Below are 23,290 nucleotides of genomic sequence, written 5' to 3' on the forward strand. Positions count from 1 at the left end.
AGCAGTTTCTGTTTAATTGTATGTAGTTCATACAACATCCCGCCCCCCACTTAGGAACGAAGGTCTCGCATTCGAAGAAATATCCCTTAAATTAAAGGCAAATAATGTGAGACTGCACTCGTAATTATATAAGTAATTTAAAAGGCATAACAATTTTTATTTGTAATGCTTTCAGTACAAACAGATATTGTCCCCGACATCTATGATCGATTCACAGGGAAATCCCCGGCCTCGAAATGTTAACCTTAAATACTGGAAGTAAGGATTCAGTATTCATAACAAATGATACACGGTATTCATCAGTGTTACTGCATGAGTGATACGGGCAGTTGGTCGAAAATCTGGCATTTGACTAATCAAAAGAAAGTAAATATCTTAACCGCCTACTGGATTTTAAACCAAATAATTAAGACACACTTGTAGACAGTTTCACAGTCTGGCTGATTTACAATAGACAATAACGAATGATACAGGCTATACTGATTCAATCTTGATTCCAGAACCAGTTGTGAAAATTCAGAAAATATGCTGAGCTTAACGGAAGGGATGATTGGTGGCAGCACAAATCAATTAAGTGGTTTCTGGGCTTCAATTGGACACTGGTGTAATGACCTCACTCCAGTGGGCGTTCCCAAGGCATTATGGATAGGCCAGACAAGGAGTGAAGGCGAAGGAGTTGCAGTAGAAAAAAAAATGGCTGAGAGATTCTCTCGTTTCAACGAGGACCGCAGTTACCAGGTAAAACAGTTTGTGAATGAGTTATGCAAGCGGTACGTTGAGGTATTATACCTTGCTGTGAAGTTTTGAATGTAAAAGGAGAAATGTATATCTATGTTAAGAATGCACGCCTGTGGGCTGCCTTAAATCAGCTGTAATACAAGCCAGCTAACAGACTAAAGCGTTAGCAGTAAATAGTTAATCGTTTAAAATCAGCAGCTTTGCCTTAATTTGTCGCAACAGGTCATGCATTATGAGCTATAAGCCTGAGAAATGTATGAGGAAGTTTCCTTCTACTTGCAGTTCGCTGTCCGAGACGGGAATGTGTGGTAACTGGTTTAACCATGTTACAGTAGCACTGAAAATATTTCGGGGGTGCGATTGTGTTTTGTTCCTTTACGAATGATACAAACCGGCTGGTACAGTGTTGAATTGTTTGGTGTACAGAAAGGTCCGTGGGTGACACTTTCTTCTCGTAGCATCATAGAGATGCTTTAGGGACGGGGTCCGCTGCATGTAATGAAACAATGGCTGTAATGGAAGGGACTATGGATGGTCTTGTTGCCCACAGTTTTTTTTTTGTGAGGCACAGCTGTATTTCATCGGGGCATTTTTAAAAAGTGTGTTTTGACTGATTTAGCGATCTTCTTGGAATAACACGATATAGTGTAAAATTCCGTTTTCATAGCTATCTGTTTCGTTGTTTTGGACCTGTCGAAATGCTGTGGGAAGACCCTTATTTCGTCATTTGTATCCAAACCTGATGTGCTAGTTATTCTATCTAGTTACGTAGCCGCCTTGTCTAGGTGCTTTAGACAAATGCAGTTGGAGCTTTCTTTGGTAGCAAAATCCACTTTCTATTGTGTGAAATAGCAATTTAGGAATGTTTGTTTTTTTTTTTTTTTTTTTTTTTAAAACTCAAGAAAATGATTTAATTGGTGAAATCCCGCGTAGGAATGCTTCTACTGTGTTTGTGGATCGCTCAATTGGGAGAACTTTTGTGTTTTGAAAAATATGCTCACGTAATGTTCATGCAGGGGGGAAAAAATGCAGTCATGGTTGACAGTTGTTCTTCTGCTTGTTGCTATTGGACGCCCCGCCTCCCGTCTCGTGTGTTTTTGAAGGACTTCCTGTGCTGTCTGCTCTGATTGGTCGGTTCGTGTTTGTCAGACAGGAACATGTGCTTGGGTTCGGACACATGATACAACTCTACCTCAAAATGAATGGCGCACTTTGTCCCAGAAGGAATAATAATGATGATAACAAGCCTTTTCTCTCGTTTTGAGTAGGTTTGCTCGTGTATGAAGTGGATTGTTTGTGAGAAGACCTAATATTTAAACAATATTTGAAATATTTGTTATTCAGAGACACAGTGCTTTGTTTATTCCCAGAGGGAAATTTTGTGTCGCATTAACAATTCCCATAAATAACAGAATCAAGGTAGGCATAAAGGTAGACAAAACACAGAATTACAAATGACAAAAATATATTTGTACAAGTATGCAAAAACTACAGTACTAAGCTAGATTTTTTAAAAGCTGTATCTGATATATATATTTTTAGTGTGCAAAATAAATGTGTTCTGTGCTTTGCTTCAGAGGAGGTGACTACTCTTCCGGCACAGAGACGACTCATTTTAGATGGTTATTCCCATGATCCTTATTGCAGCGGAGCTAAAGGAGCCTCTGATTGAAAACGCTCTGTTGTCTGACCAGTAGGGTGTGTAGGGGGCGCCTAGTATTGTCCATAATGTTGAGCAGTTTGTGCAACATCTTTCTCTCCATAACCAACTCTAGCGGCTCCAGAGCAGTTCCCAGCACAGAGCCAGTCTTCTTATTCGTTTCTTTCAGCTTCATAGAGTCGCCAACTCTGATGCCATCACCCCAACAGATGGCTGCAAAGAAAATTGCATTTGCCACGACAGACTGGTAGTGGTAGAAGATATGCAACATCTTGCTGCACACGTTGAAGGACTGATGCATCCTCAAGAAGTTGTGCACCACCAATCTGCCACCAGTTTCAAGTTTTTAAATTAAAAACTTGTAATTCCATCCAAGCTTTGATGTCCTGGGTTATATAATGCATTGCCTTCAGATGTACCCAGAAAACAAATGTCTGGCGCAGCATGGATCTCGCATGACTGCAGCTGTCATTCCAGACTGCTGCTTCGTACAGCTGGGAGCTGCGAGGGTCAGGCTTTCAGTTGGGTCATGGTTATTCCCCTTTATTTAAACAAGCCACTACTTCCATTGTCGACAATGTGACATAGGTCTAAAACTCTAGAATGATAAAGTGTAATTGGTGCCATTGTTTTCGTTGATAATGTTTATTAAAGATATTGGAGGGAATCCTTTTTATTGATGAGTAGTGTTCTGACTGTGTCCCAGAGACCTGGTTTAATAGTAGGGACTTCGATTTTAATCTTTCTAATTAAGGCACTTGGCCTACATTATTGTAAAAGCATTAATTTTAGAGCTATGTCCTGTAATATTTTGGGGGGGAGTCTATGCATTAGTGCAGAATTAGTCGCAAGAATTAGAAACCATGCAGTTAAAATGAATAATTTTCCCTAAATAATAATGGCTGTAACCGCTGTCCTTTGGTCAATCTAGGTTCTCAAGTGCACTGATGGGGTACGTAATGTTTGCCATGTACCGCAAGCTCAAGGCTGTGCCACCTTGGGCCTCTCGCTGCAAAATGATTGGAGTGTCCTTTCCTTTCTCGGGCTGGAAACGTACTGATGTTCTGCAGATGATTTGAAATGCCTTGCAGCAAGCTCTAAGATGGATTAAGTCGGTTTGTCATACTTGCCCCACATTAGCATGTAGCGTGCTCAGTGTATTGCTACTAAGCAGGGCTTTGTGCGACTTTGCGTAAATTGCATAGGTGAAAAACGCGTATGTAAGATACGAATTTATTACTTAAGTTGGAGCTTGCAGCCTATTTTCTCGTACTGTTGAGCGAGGCTTGTCGTGTTCCCAGTGGGGGGAGTTGAGTTGAGTCGAGTCGATCCTCCAGGCCAGCTGTTTCCAGCCTGCAGCTCTCTTAACGCCCTGGAGGCAGTCCCCTAGTGTGGATTGATGGCTCAACAAGAGTCGCTACGGAAGTAACGGGAGACGCTGGGGAATGTATTTTGCATGTCTAAGTTTGGGGGGAGCTTGTAACTTTTTTTTTGTCAACCGTCACCGAGTATTCTCCCAATCTGGCAGGGGGTGTAAGGTTAGAATGATACCTTTCCCTAATGAAACCAGGTAGAGTATTTTGTGGCCTTGTCTTACTATTAGAGATGAACGATGGCCTATCAGTATCAGACAATGCAGCAGCAGTAGGCCATTGGCTAATGGTTAATGAGGTGATATTTACGGCAGATCATTTCCCTCAAAATGATGACCCATATTGCTTTGAACACCCGCATACTAAATGGTTAGAAAAATGCCGGCTGCGTGGAATTATTTTAACTTTAGCAAAGACAATGATAGAGACGCATTTTGCAAACATTGTTCTGTTAAAATTTCACGACTACGATCTAACATTTCAACACAGGAAATTTGACTGCTTACTTTAAGGCAAAGAGTTTCTGAGGAACAAATCCATTCCAATAAAGCTGCAGTACTGTAGAATAATGCTAGTCTGTTAGTAACGCAAGCATTTAGCAGCAAAAGAAAGTTCAGTACAGGTAGCGTGAAATCATCAAGTATGAAGCTCCAAATAATATTTTGATCATCCCTTCTCTGTTATAAATGTTATAGATATATGAGATGTATAGAGTTATAAAATAGGGCTTTGGGACTGTTGTTGTGTGCCAGTGTTTAAACCCTCTAAAGTTATTTAAGCAGAACTTCCCAAACAAACGGTATCATTATTAGTGATCATTTTCAAAACGATCGACTGTCAGTATGGGCAAGAAATTTGCTTATCTGTGCATCACTACTTACTATTGTTACCAGTGAAAATGTATATTTTGCTCATATATGAACAGAATCCAGATCTAATTTAAATAAATGATTGCTTGGCCTCAAACTCTAAAGAAAGGAACTTGGCCATAGGATTTGAATCATCATAAACTACAGCAAGAAGGTATAACTATCACAGGCGGGTGCTATTTGGAATCCCCCAATGTACTATGCGAGGGCCACTGGTCAGGACCTCCAAGTCATATAACGTGTTGCTTGCTGGCAGAGCACTCAAGGGGGCTTGGGGAGCCTGTGGTGTAACAGGGTCCTGGGAGCACGGCGTGAACTTGCATGTGGGTGTTACACTGGGATTTGATTGCTGTCGCTCTTGGCTGTGAAGTATCTGCATGTGTATTGGGAGTAGGGAATGTGGTAATGTCCACATGGGAGGGGGGGGGTGTGGTGGTATGTTGTCAGGACTTCTTGACTTTGAGTTTAATTCCTGAATAGTAATGCGTTTTTTTGGCATTTTACTCGGATTGATGTAAGATAGCTGATATATATAATATATATATTGATATAAGGATAATTGTACTTTCCCTTGGCTGTTTGTTTGTGATCCATAAATAGCTTTGGAGAAAGTGACTGCTAAAATGCATTCGCATGGACGGGTGGGTCATGAGGGCGGTCCTGACTTTTGGGAAACAGAAACGCGATTTGTGTGGGCGCGCCTCCTCGGTCTGTGTCGCGATATAAATCCTCTTTTTTTTTTTTTTTCTCCCTCTCCCTCTCTCCCTCTCCCTCTCTGTCTCTCTGCAGGGGGGTAATCACTTTGACCAGTATGAGGAGGGCCAGCTGGAACTGGAGCAGGCCTCGCTGGATAAGCCTATCGAATCGGTAAGACCCCTGGCCCGACTGAAAGGACACAGTGTGTGAGGATGGCTGGCAAGGACCCCCCCCCCCCCCCCCCCACCACACTCAGTAATATTGCTCGGTTATAAATAGCCCCCAATATGCAACCAGCAGCTCTCAGAATTTCACCCCTTTATCGTGGCGGTCAATGCATATGTTGCCCTCCTTCTCCAATCTCAAGTCGTAATTTGAGGAAGGAAGTGTTTTGGAGTGTATTCGGGTAACATTAAATTGTTTTTTGCTGGGCAATCTGTGTTCTATCTGACTGTGGAAGAGGCCGGTGATTGATTGCCGTTAGTGTTAGCATTTTTTGTGACTGGCGTATCGACCGATTCTGAATCTTCCTAAACCCTCTCTGTGGGACCTTTGTTCCCTGATGGGCACCAGCTCTATTTATATTTCTATTTGGAAATATGGCAGCCTAGCAGGAGGAAGGGATGCAGATGCAGCCTAAAAATGGCTCGCCGCTGAAAGCCAGCCAGAGCTATTGCCCGCCACTTCCTGCCCTAGCAAATCAGAGGTGTGTAATTTGCAGTTACCAGGGGTTGAGCTGTGACAAAGGGTGATTTCTTCTTTGACACTGCGCCAGTGTGTCGCCTTGTTTCGGAAGTCCTGTCGCCTTCTGCCTGTGGCATCGGATTCATTTAATAAAAACAAAACAAAAACTGCCGAAACGTGCACACTTTTTTTTTTTCATTTGTCCACTTCTGTTTGCTTTTTGAAAGCTAGAGATCGCAAACCCAAGAGCCCAATGTCCAGCCCAGGGCATGAGTGCACAGTTAGCAGTGTGGGAAAACATAAATGCTGCCTCAGTGACACTGCCTGCGTTTGCACACCCCGTCTCTCCTCTCCTCTCATCCGTGAGAGTCCCTCCTTCTGCTTTCTCTCACCTTGTCTCACTATCTTCCTTGTCCCCTTGCTCTCATTTTCTCTCCCACTCTCTCTGTCCCCCCCCCCCCCCCCCCCCCACATACACTGCAGTTCTGTCTCTCTCAGGCTAAATTTTCTGCCTGTGACTCTCTTGCATGAAGACACTCTACAGTAGGGCTGTCAAACTCCAGTCCTGGGGGGCCGGGGCTCTGTGTATCTTAGCTCTTTCCCTGTTCCACCACAAATGATTCAGGTCAAGAGCTGTGTGGTAATTAGCACAAGGAGGTGAATCAGGTGTGTTAAATGAGGGGAAACCCAAAAATGTGCAGGGCTCCGCCCCCCCAGGACTAGAGTTTGACACTCCTTGTTTACAGCAATCCGGTCCTTGGGGGTCCGCTGGAGGAGGACCGGATTGGAAAGCGCTGCTGCACTGGAAATACAGTGCTGGTGCCTTTCACTGCAGAAAAGTAACAAGTCAGTCCAGCTCCTGTGGTGTGTCACTTGTCGCTTGGTCACACCGGAACCTGGCCAACGAGGCTGTTTTTAGCAGTGCAGTGGGGGTCAGGACAGCTTGTGCAGCCATCATAAGCCTCAGGAAGCCCATTCCGAGTCTAATGGTTGATGGGGAACTTCGGACACCTGATGTTGAACCGTTTTACACCTCTGCAGGCTCCTTACGCGCGAGACTATTGTGTGTCACTAACCCTTTTACTAGTTTCTAATGCTGCTCATTTAATTAAGCTCAAAGTGACATTACGAGCCGTTTCTCTCCTGTGCACCCATTCTATTGCTTGCTTTTTGTGCCTCATTTTCCATTTTAAAGTTAAAACCAAGTGGCAATGTGAAGTTGTAGAATCCGACACTCGCAACCGCAACATTTGCCGAGATCGGTGGTCATCCGATTTGGGGAAAACACAAAGAGGAAGTGATGTGCTGAGTTCAGTATAAGCACAGTGTCGCCATGAATTCAGCACAAGTATTGTACTCGTTATAGAGCCTAGCAATGAAATGTGTCCTCTGCATTTAACCTATATATAACATCGTGACTTGGCAGGGGGCAGCTAATTCAGCGTGGGCTTGTGGGCGGAACCTTTCTCAGGGAACCTCACCATACCGTTCTAACCATATCAAGTAAATATTGAGTATTTATGTAGACTCTGATACATTTTTCAAACACTAATATGAAAGTTAAATGTGAATTGTACGTTTTTCCCTGTGTTCGTTATCTGTAGCGCTGTCGGCTGCAGAATCCTGCCTTTAATCTGGGTAGCGCAGATTTCATTCAGGGTAAATGGTGTGGGCCAGGGATGACCTAGCAGCCATGAGAATTTGTGACACATTTAATGGGAGGTGAGAGATAGCAGAGGGGCGAACCTTAGCCGGCCAGACGCGGCGTTTGCCGCCAGGGTGCTGTCCGTGGAGGGGGGGTGAGGGCCAGGCTGCCATGCACACGTTTAATGGGGCTGGTAGGCAGGCTTTAGTAACCTGAGGGCCGGCAGAGCCGGCCTCACTCGTGCACACATATGCTCGCCATTTGCAGTGGCGGACCTTTCAGGTCCATAAAGAAAAAAATCCAAACCAGGATTTTGTTCCAACCAGCCAGTTGAGCTCTCTGTGACTGTGACTCTTTGTGTTCAACTGGTTGGTTGAAACAAAATCCTGGTTTGGATTTTTTACTTTCTGGACCTGAAATGTCTGCCTCTGGCCGTTTGGCTGTCATTCCGTCTCCCTGTATCAACACCCTTTCTGTTCACATTCAGACAGTGAATAGTGTTAGTGCTGAACTGAGAATCTTTAACATTAGACATTTGCACCTGCATATATAAGCTTTGCCTATATAAAATACCATAACAATGGGCAATTAAATTTAGCAAGAACTAACTACCAGCTTATGAACAAGAACCATCTACTAGAAAATGGTTCCATCAAAGAAGGCCTTGCTCTTAAGGTGATGTGGAACTACAAATGAAAAGTTTTTGATAGCAAGCTGTCTGTCCTGAATTTTGTTTTGCTATCAAACTTTTAATTCTGTAATTTAACGTAATCAGGTTTTCATTAGTATCGCCGGGTCTTCTAATTTGTCGTTCTAATTTGGGGGGGTGGCAGATTTTTCCCTCTGAAATGTGACTCTGATACCTGAACTGTAAACTGCCCCCAGTCCTTTATTTACACTAGAGTGTCACGTACTTCAAACGCGTTTAGTATGGAGCGTCATTCCAAACCACAGAGCTTTTCTTGGGTGTTCGTCCATATGTGTCCGTTTAGTTCAGGCCCCTCCAACCATCATGGAAGAATGTGGTGTGTTTGGGCGCCATCCTTGCCGAACGACGTGGGCTGGAAGTGGCTCAGACCTCAAAGCAGAGATGCTCCTTGTTCCCTGCACCTCTCCGCCACCACTTGCACTTCTTGACATGGGTTTCAGTTTTTAGGTAACGCATTCCCATTTATGGCACTAAGAGCAGCTCCTGCTCTCCAACGCCCCCCCCCCCCTTTTCTGCTGGCTGTCTGACAGAGCGAGAGAGTGAGAGCTTCCCTGGTTCACAGGCATGGTCTCTACTTCAACTTCATTTGCTGTCCGCTGAGTCTTTTAATGTGCCATTGGTTTGGATTAGATTAGAATAGATTCAACATTGTCGTTTCTCAAAGTGCAAGTACTCGAGACAAACGAAATTCAGTTTGGCTTGTGCAGTGTGATTGTGTGAAAGAGTGTGAGAATAAATACAGTGGTACCTCAGTTCTCGAACTCATTAGAACTCGAATTTATTAAATGTCGAACCAACCAGTTCGAAAAAAAATGACCTAGAACTCGATCTGAATCTCGGAAGTCGAACCGTGAACGCCGACCTGATAACTTGTACGCGCGGGTACATGAGTCACTCGGTACGTCTCTCAGCGGAAACAAAGGGTAACGCTTCAGTCTCGGCCCATTCATTGTCATAGCATCGTTTGTTAGTGATAGTGCTTTTTAAATTGAAAATATCAGGTAATACACTGTACTTTATGTCATTTTGGTAGCCATTGCTCATCAAAAAGTTACGCAATAGTTGTACAAATGTTACAACCTAAAAGTTTGCAATTTACGAACAAATTAACAAATACAGAGTAATAACAATATAAACAATGAACCGCATAGCATAGTCTAGTACTGGGGCATGGCTTGGTTGGACCGGGGGAAGCAGGGATTGGACTCAAGCGATCGGGAAACACGGGGTTTAATTGAGGACAGGTAGAACAACACAATAACATTACAATGACCGGACTGGGGAAATAAACTGACGCGTGGATTAAATACAGAGGACTTATGGCAACAACCAGAAACAGTTGATGACATGGGGTTTCCACATGAGGTTAACGAGGGGGCGTGGCATACGGGAGGAGCGGACCATCGGGGCAGGACAGGGGTAGTGTTGGGGGGCGTGGCATACGGGAGGAGCGGACCATCGGGGCAGGACAGGGGTAGCGTTGTGGGGCGTGGCACACGGGAGGAGCAGACCATCGGGGCAGGACAGGGGTAGCTTTGGGGGGCGTGGCACACGGGAGGAGCGGACGATCGGGGAAGGACAGGGGTGGCGTTGGGGGGCGTGGCACACGGGAGGAGAGGACCATCTGGGCAGGACAGGGGTGGCGTTGGGGGGCGTGGCACACGGGAGGAGAGGACGATCGGGGAAGGACAGGGGTGGCGTTGGGGGGCGCGGCACACGGGAGGAGCGGACGATCGGGGAAGGGCAGGGGTGGATTTGGGGGGTGCGGCACACGGGAGGAGCGGACGATCGGGGAAGGACAGGGGTGGCGTTGGGGGGCGCGGCACACGGGGGGAGAGGACGATCGGGGAAGGACAGGGGTGGCGTTGGGGGGCGCGGCACACGGGGGGAGAGGACGATCGGGGAAGGACAGGAGTGGCGTTGGGGGGCGCGGCACACGGGGGGAGAGGACGATCGGGGAAGGACAGGGGTTGCGTTGGGGGGCGCGGCACACGGGGGGAGCGGACGATCGAGGCAGGACGGGTGGCGTTGATGGGCGCGGCACACGGGGGGAGCGGACGATCGAGGCAGGACGGGTGGCGTTGATGGGCGCGGCACACGGGGGGAGCGGTACGATCGAGGCAGGACAGGGGTGGCGTTGGGGGGCGTGGCACGCGGGGGGAGCGGACGATCGGGGAAGGACAGGGGGTAGCGTTGGGGGGCGTGGCACACGGGGGGAGCGGACGATCGAGGCAGGACAAGGGTAGCGTTGGGGGGCGTGGCACGCGGGGGGGAGCGGACGATCGAGGCAGGACGGGTGGCGTTGATGGGCGCGGCACACGGGGGGAGCGGACGATCGAGGCAGGACAGGGGTGGCGTTGGGGGGCGTGGCACGCGGGGGGAGCGGACGATCGGGGCAGGACGGGTGGCGTTGATGGGCGTGGCACACGGGGGGAGCGGACGATCGAGGCAGGACAGGGGTGGCGTTGGGGGGCGTGGCACACGGGAGGAGAGGACGATCGGGGAAGGACAGGGGTAGTGTTTAGGTATATTTATCGTTTTGGAAGCCATTAAGAAAAAAATGCTGTCCTTGTTTTGTCCTGTTTATTATGTGTTTAAATGGTAAAAAATAACCATATTTAGGTATAATTTTTGAGGGCTGGGACCCAATTAATTGGTCTTTCATTGTTTCTTATGGGGAGAATTTGGTACCGATGCTGCTGTTCCTTCCTGACTAGGGTGTAGGAGTTAATGGACTGGGAGAAATCTTCGGAGGTGTGCGCACCCTGGACCTTAAGAATAATAAATAATAATAATTGATACTTTTGATGCCCGTGGGGAGATTGTTGTTACGCCTCCCCCAACTTGCTCTTTGTAGAGTAAGTTGTCTGCAAAGGGCAGCCACCCGTAGCGGCACCCAGGGAGCTGGAGGTTAAGGGCCTGGTATATGCCTGGTATATGATCTTCATTTTACTGAATGATCATAAGGTATGAACTATTCTTCAATTCCGCGAGTTTAGTACTTACACTATATATTACCATGGTTACAAAGTGACTTTTCCATTTTCTGTCAAAAAGGTACTTTGAACGTGCTGTCAGGGAACTACTTTAAAAGTATAATACCAGGAAAAGAGGGCACTGCACGTCTTTCAAGGTTAATTACGGCTGTATGTAGTGACCGTAATGGACAAGTATCTGTTTGCCAAGTTCTTGCCTTGGATGAGGTGGTGAGAATTGGACCTTATTATGGGCACCGACGGCACACAGCAGGGGATGCCAGTCTACTGCAGGGCACATGCATGCCCACACACACATACTACAGGTGATTTTGGAGATCACGTTGAACCTGATGTCTTTGGAGTGTGGGAGTAGACCCGAGTACCCAGAGGAGAAGCCGGCGACGTGGACAGAATGTGCAAACGCCGCACACTGAGAGAATAGGTGGGAGCTGAACCCACAATCATGGAGGTGGAGGCAACAGCGCTGTGATGAATCACATATCATTGAGGATGCTGTTTACCGTCTGTCCACTAATGGTCGACTTCCTCCCGAAACGATGCAAACTTGGCTGAGGTGTGTCTTTTGAAGGCAAATCGTATAGTGTGGCTGTAGATGTTCTGTATAGTAGACATTGTCTGTCTTTATCATATGTGTTTATTAGCCGTAAAACTGTACACTGCATGGCTTTAGATTGAGAATCGGTGGGATGTTACATTCTGGGATGTTGAATGCGTGTATGAGTAAGATTATCCTAAATCCTTGTGAAAATGGATTCTGAATAGCAGGAGAGCCTTCAGCTCTTGACTTATTGCTATAGACTTGCCGTTTACTGCACCGCCTTGATCGAAACGATCCAAGACGAGCTGTTCAGTTCCCAGACTGTGGCGGCAGGGATCACATCCCAAGGTCAGCAGATGTTTTCAGTCTGTTCATTATTTCTTTTCTTTTTTTTTCTTTTTTTTACCAAACTTTTCAAGGACTTGCAGCTAAAGATCCCATTGATCTTCCCATCGCTGACATTTCTCGAGGCGGTAGCTCAGTCGACATTGAAGTCCAGAGCTGATTCATCTTTCGGTCCCGTGTTATGAATCTTTGTTCGAGATTTATTCCATGCTTGGCTTTGCCCTATCGCAGAGTCTTATATGACTAATGTGATGCTATTAATTTTCCCCAGTTCTTTTAAAGTGAGTTACTCCAATGACACATGAAGGACCTGTGCAGGCTTTACCCTGAAATACAGGCCTGCCCTGTCTAAGGTGCGAGTATCGCAGATGGCAGGAGGTGCGATCAGGAGATGAACCCTTCGCTGGTTGCGCAAGTTCTAAAGCCAAGTAGTTGTTGGATATGATTTGAGTTTCACTGTTGATTAACAGACCATACCCCCACCGCTCCCCTCTCCTTTCATACCCTGCGGGTCTTAATTGATTGCCTGTACATGCCGTAGTGTATTCTCAGGATTGTCTCAAGTGTTTGGAATCGAATCCCAGCAAAATCGTCTCTCCCCTGAACCTAGTTTTAGTGCCATTGTCAATCAAGTTGCTATCCACTGGTGCTGTCCATACAGCTGGTTACTCTACGAAGCAGCCTGCGAGGGTAGGGAAGCGGAATTAGGTACTGTGATGGAGGTGGAGGGCGGGAAGGGAGCTGTCAGTCAGGCTGCCGCCTGACACTAAATGGCTGACCTAGGATAAATGCACCCCAAGGTGGAAACAGGATTCCCTCATTGCGAATCTCTGCACCCATCTTTGGCCCAATTTGAAGCCTAGCCTGTAACTGGCCCACCAACCAACCCTGCTTGACCCACTCCTTCCCGACCTCTGTTGTTTTTATTTTTTTGCTAATGCCAAGGCTGCTTGTGGTTTCTGTTATACTTCACCCCGCTCTCTCTGCGATCTCCGCTCCGTATGACTCCTCCCAGTTCTGTTATTTATCCTCATAAAATCTGCGTCCCGATTTATAAATATGGCTGTACTGCTGACATTGGGTTGTTCTTGCATCTGATTTCTAATCCAGACATAGTGCCATATAACCCATCCAATATGTCGTCTCTGCCTTGACATTCCGTGAGATTCTGCGGTAATACGGTAGTAACCTCTCCCTTCCTTAGGTGGCAGCCATTGTTATGCACTGAACTTTGTCATGATTTTGTGTATAGTTTCATTTTCGGTTGTCTTGAGACGTAAGATTGCTCTTGCCTACGGTTGGTTTCTCTGTGTGTTTTTTTTCCTTTTTCCCTGCGTTGCACGTCCCTGCTGCAGTATGTGCTGTCCTATTTAATGTTGCCCATACTTGGCTCCTTATTTGAAGTTGTTCGTTCCTGCTTGTGACCTCATTTCCCTGATCAAACATGGCAGTGTAGCCTCGACTCCAAACAGCATTGCGCAGACTGAGGGCAAGTCGAGCTGTTTGAAGTGAACAGGGCCCCTTAGCAGCTGGGTCATGTGAGGTTTCTTTGCGGGGTGACACCCCTTCCACTCTTCCCAGATTCACCTGGCCCCTTCCAGACATCCCCCTCATCCTGTGTCTCGGCACACATTTATGTACCATGGGGCCTGATGCAACACTTAGATGCTCTGTTTTGTCCCCCAGCCAATCCTTCCACCCCCTCCCATACCTTTCTGTTCTCTCTCCCAGTTGTTATTGGAATATTTTCGTGTGTTTGTTTCTCATCTGTTCTGTCTCCCAGGATAATATCGGGCACAGGCTGCTTCAGAAACATGGCTGGAAGATGGGACAAGGACTGGGCAGAGCCATGCAGGGTAAGGAGCCGCCCCTCGTCGCCCCTGTGCCCCCCTGCCGTGGGGGCTGTGTGTGAGCACGCCCATGTCCTCTGCATCCTCTGCGGTCTCTGCCGCTTTCCGGGGTTCGCCTCTGCCATGAGGGAGGCCCCGTCACTTGCACTGGGGTGGGTATCGGGTAGGGAAAGCCCACCCCTACTATCAGGGTGACTGGATGTCAAGGCGTCGTCAAGTTGAGTGAAAGTGTGACAAACGGTCAAGTCCCTTTGGTGGGGGGAGGAATAGCAAATTCCACTTGACATGACGCTGCTATCCCTTGGAGGCGACGTGCAGGAAAATGGGGTGTTTGTCCCCCCCCCCCACGCTCTCTCTGTTCATAGAGTGGTTCCAATAACAGATGATATCCTGGCTTTTTTTTTTTTAATGGAGTGTCCTGAACACTTCACAACAGTGATATGAACACACTACTCCTGGCCAGACATTGCACGTGTGTGACCAGGGCAGATTTTAAGATGGAGTTCCTTGATTTACACTGTTGTGACACGTTGCTGTAGTCTGGCTCCCATGTGGGGGGGGGGGGGGTGGGGGGGTGGTTGCTGGAGATTATCCACGTATAAACATCTCCTGACCTGGTGTTTGACAGTTAGGACCGTCCACTCCGGAGTCCTCCAGGTGCTACTTAGAAACGCACATTCACACTTATGAATTATCCTCCGTGGTTTTGTTCGATTAGGAACTCGTCACAATTGCACAATCACCTAAGCTTGTAAAAGGTTCACACCATACCTCAGCATGGCGGATGCGCTCCCCGGCTCCCAGCACGTACAGGGGCTGCGATGTGAAGCCAGCCGTCTGCCGGTGTGTGTCCGTCATCTTATTTCTGGACCGCCCTCAGGCGGCCCCGGCCCTCAGGCGGCCCTCATTCGAGCCACACAGAAGGAACCCTTTTAGGCATCCATTAATCGGGGCCATTTTTCTTTGCAGTTTAGTCGTTCGATTGGTTTGACTGCTCCCTCCCCCCCGTGTGGCTGGTTTTCTTAACAGGTTTGGTAGCATGAGGCCTAATTAACCTACCCAGTTGCAATGTCAGCAGGAACAGTGTTTCCTGAGTGACTGCAATGGACAGTGATTGGCATTGTAACCCCCCTGTCACTTAGTACAAGCCTGCTATAATAGCAGCCTCAGTGAAGCTGAAAGCATCTATTCAGGCTTCTTTTGAATGCGTTCTGGGCATTAAAAATAAACGGTGTGTGTGCAATTCAAATGCCGCTTCATTATTCCAATATAAGGTAGCCAAAAGCAGTATATATTTCAATAATCTTTAATATTACCCGTTTTTTTAAGTGCACCTTTACAACCTGGCAATTAATTAATTAATGTATTTCGATGCACCTTGTATGGTTTTCCATGCGACCCAGGATTCTTGTTTTTCTAATACCTTTTATTTTTGGTTTATCCCCGGTTATGTTGTCTGGATTCACTGGTAACCATGGAAACACTAGTTGGTACGACCCATAGAGGTTTGTATTACTGTGCCAAGTTGGAGCACCGAGTGAAGAATTTTGTAAATATTGAGCTCATAGCATTTAATTAAATGAGGCAGTTGGTCGCAAGAAGGGAATGGTTCTGTAACACTAAGTGCTTATTATTTGACATGTACATTTTACAACGGAAGATGTTGTAATAAATAGGTTTGCGTACGCTGTGAGACTGTGGGATTGTCACTCGTATTCAGGTTCTACGTCATCAATCAGGCACCAAGCAGAGCTCCGTCAGTAGCTGAATTTAGGCCGCTTCTGTCAGATACAGCAGGCCTGCTTGCTGTCCCGCTGTCGAATGTCACACCTTCAGCACCTCACAGTCACAGCACTGTTAGCCGCTAATTTACATGAACGTTCGAGAAAGTAATTTCCACCAAACGCGGGGCTTTAACAGATTTACCGGCCAGATAATCTAAGACCTTAGTGTAACACAGACCAATGACGACGGTCAGAATGTTTTTAAATGCCTGTAAAGCACTTTGTAACCCCGGGGTTAAAACTGTGCTATATAAATAAAGATTGATTGATTGTACCGTCATAGTCACCTGACGCTTGTCTCCATTTGTCATGTGACAGCCCATTTGGTCTGTCCTGCTGCCTCAAGTCCTTGCCTGAGAATTTCTCTCTGTGCTCGTGATCTGATGGCTAATACTTATAGTTGGCAGGTTCAGTCTGTCTCCGATTTAGTTTTTTTTCCCTTTAATTTATTTATTTATTTTTTTACATTCAATTAATTATTTTCTACCATCTGGGCTGGCTTAAGTTAAAACACTCTGTTTTCACTCTACTGGAGCTCTCTCAGGAAAATGTTATTGTTCAAGCAAACCCGCACAAGAGACAATCTGGAACAGCAGTGGCAGTGTGTGGAACAGCGGCTTTCCGTGTTCCTCCTGTCAGTACTGTTCATTCCCAGCTTAGAATCTGGCCGTGACACACACCTCATACCTCCTGGACTGGGAACACATGCCATTTCTGCTGTCTGTGTGGAGTTTGCATGTTTCCACCATGTCACATGCTTGCAGTCCAAAGGCATGCGTTTAGAATAATTGGGGTTTCTAAATTGTCTATGGTCTAAGGCGTGTGTGTGTGTGTGTGTGTGTGTGTGTGTGTCCATGTATGTGCCCTTCAATGGACTGCATTTGCCGGACTTTCAATGCTTGCTGTACTACGCAGACAAGTGATCAGTCATTCATTTTCCAGATGGGAGGAGCTATAAAAGCTCTTCATGCTGCTGCACCTTTTATGCACAGGAGGGTTTCTCTGGTGTCTCCACCTTGGAAACCTACGCAAGATGCTCCGTTACTCAGGCCAGATCAGTTTCTTTATGGTCTCTAGGGACCGGAGGGAATGACGTCATGTTTCCTACTTCCAAAACGAGTCGTAAGTTGAAAGCCAGGCTTAATCTGCAGTAGACCCCACCCATTTTGAAGTAACTTATAGGATCATCTCATTATAGGGAGATTTGCCCCCATCCCCCCCCCCCAGCCTGCTCCCCATTAAAGCCAAGAAGTGAAAGCTGCAGAAATGCTGTTCTGTTTCTTCGCCTTATCACCGTGGTTTGACATCGCCACCTGCTGGGAAAAAAGAGGATTTTTTTTTTAGATGCATTAAGCTGGCGGTTTAAAGTTAGACTGATTGACCCCTTTTAGGCACACAGGCTCATTAAGACTAACAACCTGAATAGAGTGATGGTCAGAATGGAAAAGCATCCAATCAGCGCCACTTCTGTGGGTGAAAGCGCCTTGCTAATGAGAGAGGTCGGAGGAACAAAGGACATCAAATATACCCAGTAATATAGCGGCTCAGTGTAACCGTGAAGCTGCTGGGGGCAGGTCCTGGTTAGTATCCGTGTATGTGTCTGCTGAGGTGGAAGCTTCTGATTGGGAGCCAGACTTGTTTACAATCGACACCAGCCAATCATCCCGCTTTTTCAGCTCATCTTGCCAATTTGCTTGACGGGGCACAAGTACCATAGTATTATACTGTTACTTATGTATTAATTAACCACAAACTAAGTTTTAGTTACATACTGAACTCATGTTAATTCACCATTAAGTAATGTTTTGTCTCGGGTAGCATATTTATTACTGTATCCAGTTCTGTAAACTACTGAAGGAACAAGCAATGAGTAAAGTGGAAAAACTAATCATGTTTGTTCGTTGGTAATGAATTGTGATGCATCTTATCTGAAGTAGCTACTATATTTCTTCATGATTTGCTCATAATTTGTACTTCAGCAGTAACAGTGATTTGCTAAGTATTTGTGCCTTGTCAAGTGAAGCGTTACCTACATTTTAATACTAGTACTACTTAAGCTTACTATACTTCCACTGAGTATGTGGCTGAGTCAGTTTGCCAGTATCTCATGAATGTCTTATTTCTGCTGTGGACATCAGTTCTGACTCGTGTTACATTTGCTGCACCCAACCCGCACGTTTGAGAACAGTCAGTGTGTATCTGAATTTTCACTGTATTGACCTTCTTTTGTTCCTTTTTTAATGTTTTTTTTTTTTCCTTTCTCTCTCACCTAGGTAAGGTTTGTAGGACTTCTTTCCCCCCCCCCCCTGTGTGTGTGAGTTTTATCATGACTAGTCGTCTCTGCCATTAAATTCCTTTCAATTATTACATTCTTTCCGTTTAAATTTACGAAATCATGTCCCTGCCCAGTCTGATCAGCAGCAAGGTGGTGGGGGTTACAATCTTTTTCTTTTTGAATGTTTTGCTGCGAGGGCTTGACCCCATTTCCCTCTCCCTGTTCTCACTGGGGATCTGTGTGGCAGTGCTTTGGGAGGGGTCAGACATGCCATTTTGTGTTCTTGGCCTGGGATGCCCCTCACCCCGCCCCAACACCCTGCCAGACGTCAAATAAGCCAATTGTCTTTTTCTACTGCATCTCTAACTCTGATCCTCCAAAGAGGATGGCATCTATCCACTCCCTTCTGATTTAAATTGATGATGTCGTGATGATGTCATAATGATGAATGATGTCATAATTTTATTTATCAAAAGCAAGTTTGCCAAGTTGATACGGATGGTATGGGGGCTAGTCTAATTCAGGTGCAGCCACATACCCTTGAAAGCTGCTTTAATCCTGCCGGTTTCAACATCTGAACTTTGTTTAGCCTAAAAAATGTCCCTTTTCCTAGATGATTCAAGACAGGGTAACTCCCTTAAAGTTTTGTAGTATAATAACAGCTATACTAACATGCTTGTTGGTGCTGTCATAGCCTAATAAACCATGGCAATATCCCCCGCATGTCTGGGTTGGGCCTTTTGGTTCCTCATAAGGGCTAGGTGTGGGGGAAGGGGCGACAAGTAGGCCGGTAAGTTGCTACTCCCTGTGCTCCAAGAACCGCCCTTTAGCTTGCTTTGCTCTTGTGATTCGTGGGATGGAACGCATGCTGGGTCCCGCGAGGGAGGTCGAGTCCCACTCTCCGCCGTCTGCGCTGCACGTTGCGCTGAAACGCCGCATCACGGCATGCCTTGTGATGCGGCGCTCTGTGGAGATGCACCGCGGGATGATGACCTCCCGTAGCTCCTAGACTTTATGTGAGGCTGTCATGTACGGATCTGAGCGTGACAGCAGACTCTGGGCCGATTCCCTGAGCCGTCATCTTCAAGAAAGATGGGGTAGGGGGGCAAGAAGGTGGGTCTGATCAGGGGTAAAGGGGGAGAAGGCCCACAAACCGACACCGCCCGCCTCTGCCCCTCTGACCCTAAGCGACACGGAGTCTCAGCTGCTCCGCCGTGTTCTTCAATGTTCCTACTTAACCATCTGGTGTTTCTTTTTTGCAGTGTTATGATCCCGGCCACGTTGTGGTGATGGTAAACTTAGTGGTAATTTTTATTTTTCCCCAATTGAATTGTCTGTTTATGTCATTCAATGCACCAATTAAGTAAGCTTCAGTATTCTCTCTATCTATCTATCTGTCTGTCTATATCTATCTCTTTCTCTGTTATAGCGTTCGTCCTGCTGCCTGTTTCCCTTTCCCCCTCTATTTGTAATTACTTGCATTATTATGTTCTATATGTTGCCATATGTTTTCAGTTTTTTAATCTTTTTAACATATACTACATTTTTTACTTCTATCACATATGTCTGCTAAGTAATCAGTATGTGGAATTTTATTGGGGAATTTTGGGCGATCAATCCAAATTCTGGGTGCTTCCATGCCCCTTATTTTTGCTTGATGTAGTTCCACCTGTGGGCTGGCTCCACCGATTGTGCTCCACCTTTGCGGCACATCCAGCTTCTGATGACAGCTCTATGGGCCAATGGGCACGCAGCGGTAACGATGTGGCCCCGCCTTCCAAAGATATCCAGCTGGCTGGTTTGCCAGTGGGGATGTCGGCAGCCCTTCTGACACCAATATAGCTGTATGGCCGTGCCCTGCCTCATGTGAAAGCATTATGCAAATGTTTGGTCTTCAGGGGACTAGGAATTAATGAATCATTTAATGGCAATTAAATTCAAGCCTAATTTTGTCCTGTAAATTGGGGTGTAACTGTCTAGGCCTGCTAGGATTGTTAATGGACATAATTGCTAAAAAGCATGACTCCTGCTTGGGTTTGTTCAACCTGATTTATGTCAGAGGGCTTGTGCATGTCACTAAAATGCAAGGGACTGCGCAGCTTCATATTTCAGAGAGAGTTTTATTGGCTTTGTGTGTCATCTGAGGGGAAACGTATGAACTGTAAACTACTTCAGCTTTGTTTGGAGAAAAATCAGCCTTTGATGTTAGAGTTTTTAGTGTAAGTGTGTGTGTGTGTTCCTGTGCCTGAATATAAAGCTACCCCGATTGACCCCTTTTAGGCTCGTTAAGACTAACAGCCCCAACAGAGTCATGGTCAGGAAAAAATATTCGTTCAACAGCAGTTCTATTGGTGAGAACATCTTAGTGATGGAGGTCAGGAACGTAAAGAACTGCAAATAAAACCTGGCAGTATGTGGAAGCCTAAGGAACTGCCCACAATTGGTGGAAATTGTGCATTTAAGTATCGAGTTGCTGACTGGGAGAGGAATCTACATAAAGATAAACTTCTACAAAGCGTCTCCTGCTCTGGTTTATCGAATGATGAAATGCATTCTGGGACAGAATGGGTCAGAGTAAAGTGGACGGGTGACTTGGGCAGAGCCCTGAGAATTCCTGGGCCCCTGACAGCCGAACATGAAATAGATTACAGTTTGATGGACTCGGTTCGCCCCCTACTGGTGAAACCTGTGGAAGACCTCGTTCAAAAAGGCAAAAACAAAACAAAACAAAAAAAACTGAAAACAAGTTTGATTAGGAACCTTATCTGAAATGTTACATTATCCTATCTGGCGGCGGAGGGGACAGCAGCATAGTACCTTTTTGTTGTGTTATGTCTGTTGTTTAAAGATGCCCCCCCCCCCCCCCCCCCCAAAAAAAAAAAAAAACCTTTACCAAAGGTAAGTCTCCCCTTCCCTTAGTGTCACCACAGCAGTATCTGACCAGTGACTTGATCTTGCTGCTGTAGTTCAGTGCTTCTGCCTTCCTTTTTCTTTCCGCTTTGACCAGTTATAAGTGAGGGTTTTTTATGTTTCAATCTTGATTTTATTTCATTTCATTTCAGCTCTTTTCACAGCTTACCTAAGTGACCTCCCTCTCCCCCATCCGCGTGTGAGGCTGTGAGCTAAGCGGGTGGGGCGGGGGGGGGCGGGCGGCGCTGGCTCCACCATCCCGCTGGGAGCTGACGGTGGGCTTTGCGCGTTTAGGCCGTGCCGGGGCGCAGGAAGCTGGAAGCCCTTTATCCTTTTTGGGCAGGTCATTTATGAAATGCCTGCGGCAGAAATGCTTCCCACAGGGGGCACGGGTTAGGATGCGAGGCCTGCTTGTATTTAGCTTTTAATGGGATTCAGCACAGGCTGCAAGAGCAGTGGGGCTGACAGTCAATGGGATGGATGTAGAGGTGAGGTCTTGCTTCCAGGAAAGGCCGAGCTTTCCTGGGGCCCCCGTGAGCCAGCATGACCATCGCAGCCCGGCTCCCAGTTAACCTCCATAGGGAATGCATGACCTGGGCCTTCAGGTTCGGGATGCTGAGGCAGAGCCGCTATTGGCCGAGCCCCGCCCAGCGCCCGTGAGCTGTGAGAATGGCTGGTGTTTTAGTTCACTGTAGCTTTCCGGTCTCTTGCACTTCATGGCAATGGCTCTAACCCACACAGCGAGCGTGGCAGTCCGCAGCTGGGCTGCCCCCCCCCCCCGCAAGCCATCACCCCCTTTTTCCACCAGCTGACCCTTGGCCTCTGTCTCCCTTCCTCATAGGCCGAACCGACCCCGTGCCCATCATCCTCAAGCAAGATGTCATGGGAATGGGACGTATGGAGATGGAGGTAGGAGGCGGGGGCTCTGTACTTCTTAGGCTACGAAGGGTCGGGGTGAGGTTGTTGCCTGATTGTGGCAGTTTTGTCTTGGACGTCATTTCTCGTCTAGGGCACTGTTTCCCAACTAGGATCCTGAGCCGGTCCACGTTTTTGCTCCCATCCAGCTCCCTGCCGCATTTTTGCCGGGAGCTGTGAGGGAGCAAAAATCTGTTCTGTTCTGTCTGCTGGTTCTTGAGGACTGGGTTGGGAGAAACTGATCCAGAGGTATTCCCTTCACCTTAAGACCGATATTTGGTAGGCGGGGTAAGCAGCAAGGTGGGGTATGGGATGTCCCTCGACCCCCACCGGTCTGTCTCTGAGGTTCCATGTGGTGCTTGCGTGCTGGGTTGCAAGATAAGCTGAGGCCTGCGTCCTGTTCTCAGCTGGACTATGCCGACGACGCCACGGAGAAACGCAGGGTGCTGGAGATCGAGAAGGAGGACACTGAGGAGCTCCGGCAGAAGTACAAGGTGCGTCCGCATCTCGTGATGATTGTCTCATCTCTGTATTATCCGCTCTTAATTCTCATGTGATGGTACGATGAAAGTTACATTAGCTTTAAATACTGTATTATTCTGACATACCTACAGAAATTCAACTTAAAGACCAACTTAGTAAATGGACGTCATTTGTAGCTTGGGGACAGGCTGCATTGATGCAGTTGAGGTAATGATCCCCCCCCCCTCCACCGAATGCTCCAATGGCTGATTTTTTTTTTTTTTTGATAGGGCTTTTCAGTTTTTTTTTTTTTAATAAGTGTAGTGTTGGGCTTCCGGCTCTTTCCTGCATAGGACTGCTGTGTTGCTTTAGGCAGAGATAGCAGGCTGTTCTCCCTTGGTATCCATGGGTCCTTATCCTCATACCCGCTCCTTATGATTTGGACCGGCCTGTCATTCTAACGCCCGTCGTGCCCCCCGGGGACGTTCTGAATGCGCCCTGCAGGATTACGCTGAAAAGCAGAAGGCGATCGCCAAAGCGCTGGAGGATCTGAGGGCCAATTTCTACTGCGAGCTCTGTGACAAGCAGTACCAGAAGCACCAGGAGTTCGACAACCACATCAACTCCTACGACCACGCGCACAAGCAGGTAGGACCCCCCTGACCCGCCTCCCGCCCTGCCTCCAACTCCTGTGGATGCCCCGGAATTTCGGGCTTCGCCTCCGCCAAACGTCCGCCGTGAAGACTTTTCCGCGCCCACTCCTCTCGCACACATCACATCGCCTTATATCGCGCAAACATGCTTACGTGTCAGGCGCTCGGTCTCGCTTTGCTTCGCA

General features: G+C 47.0%; 1 protein-coding gene across 2 annotated transcripts in view; it reads left to right on the forward strand.

Moving 5' to 3' along the window:
- The first annotated feature begins 597 nt into the window (after positions 1-597).
- The window catches only part of LOC125718195 (G patch domain-containing protein 8-like), a 30,164-nt gene continuing 7,471 nt past the window's right edge, over positions 598-23,290 (forward strand). The window contains exons 1-7 of one of the 2 annotated variants that reach the window (XM_048991851.1): positions 598-738; positions 5,430-5,507; positions 14,040-14,112; positions 19,428-19,469; positions 21,917-21,984; positions 22,398-22,484; positions 22,957-23,100. In XM_048991851.1, the coding sequence (XP_048847808.1) occupies positions 21,958-21,984; positions 22,398-22,484; positions 22,957-23,100 (258 nt within the window). In that variant the 5' untranslated portion in view covers positions 598-738; positions 5,430-5,507; positions 14,040-14,112; positions 19,428-19,469; positions 21,917-21,957. The remainder of the gene's footprint in view (positions 739-5,429; positions 5,508-14,039; positions 14,113-19,427; positions 19,470-21,916; positions 21,985-22,397; positions 22,485-22,956; positions 23,101-23,290) is intronic. The other variant, XM_048991850.1, reaches the window with a different exon arrangement.

This window comes from Brienomyrus brachyistius, chromosome 22 (assembly GCF_023856365.1).
Source record: "Brienomyrus brachyistius isolate T26 chromosome 22, BBRACH_0.4, whole genome shotgun sequence".
In the NCBI taxonomy this organism is placed as follows: domain Eukaryota; kingdom Metazoa; phylum Chordata; class Actinopteri; order Osteoglossiformes; family Mormyridae; genus Brienomyrus; species Brienomyrus brachyistius.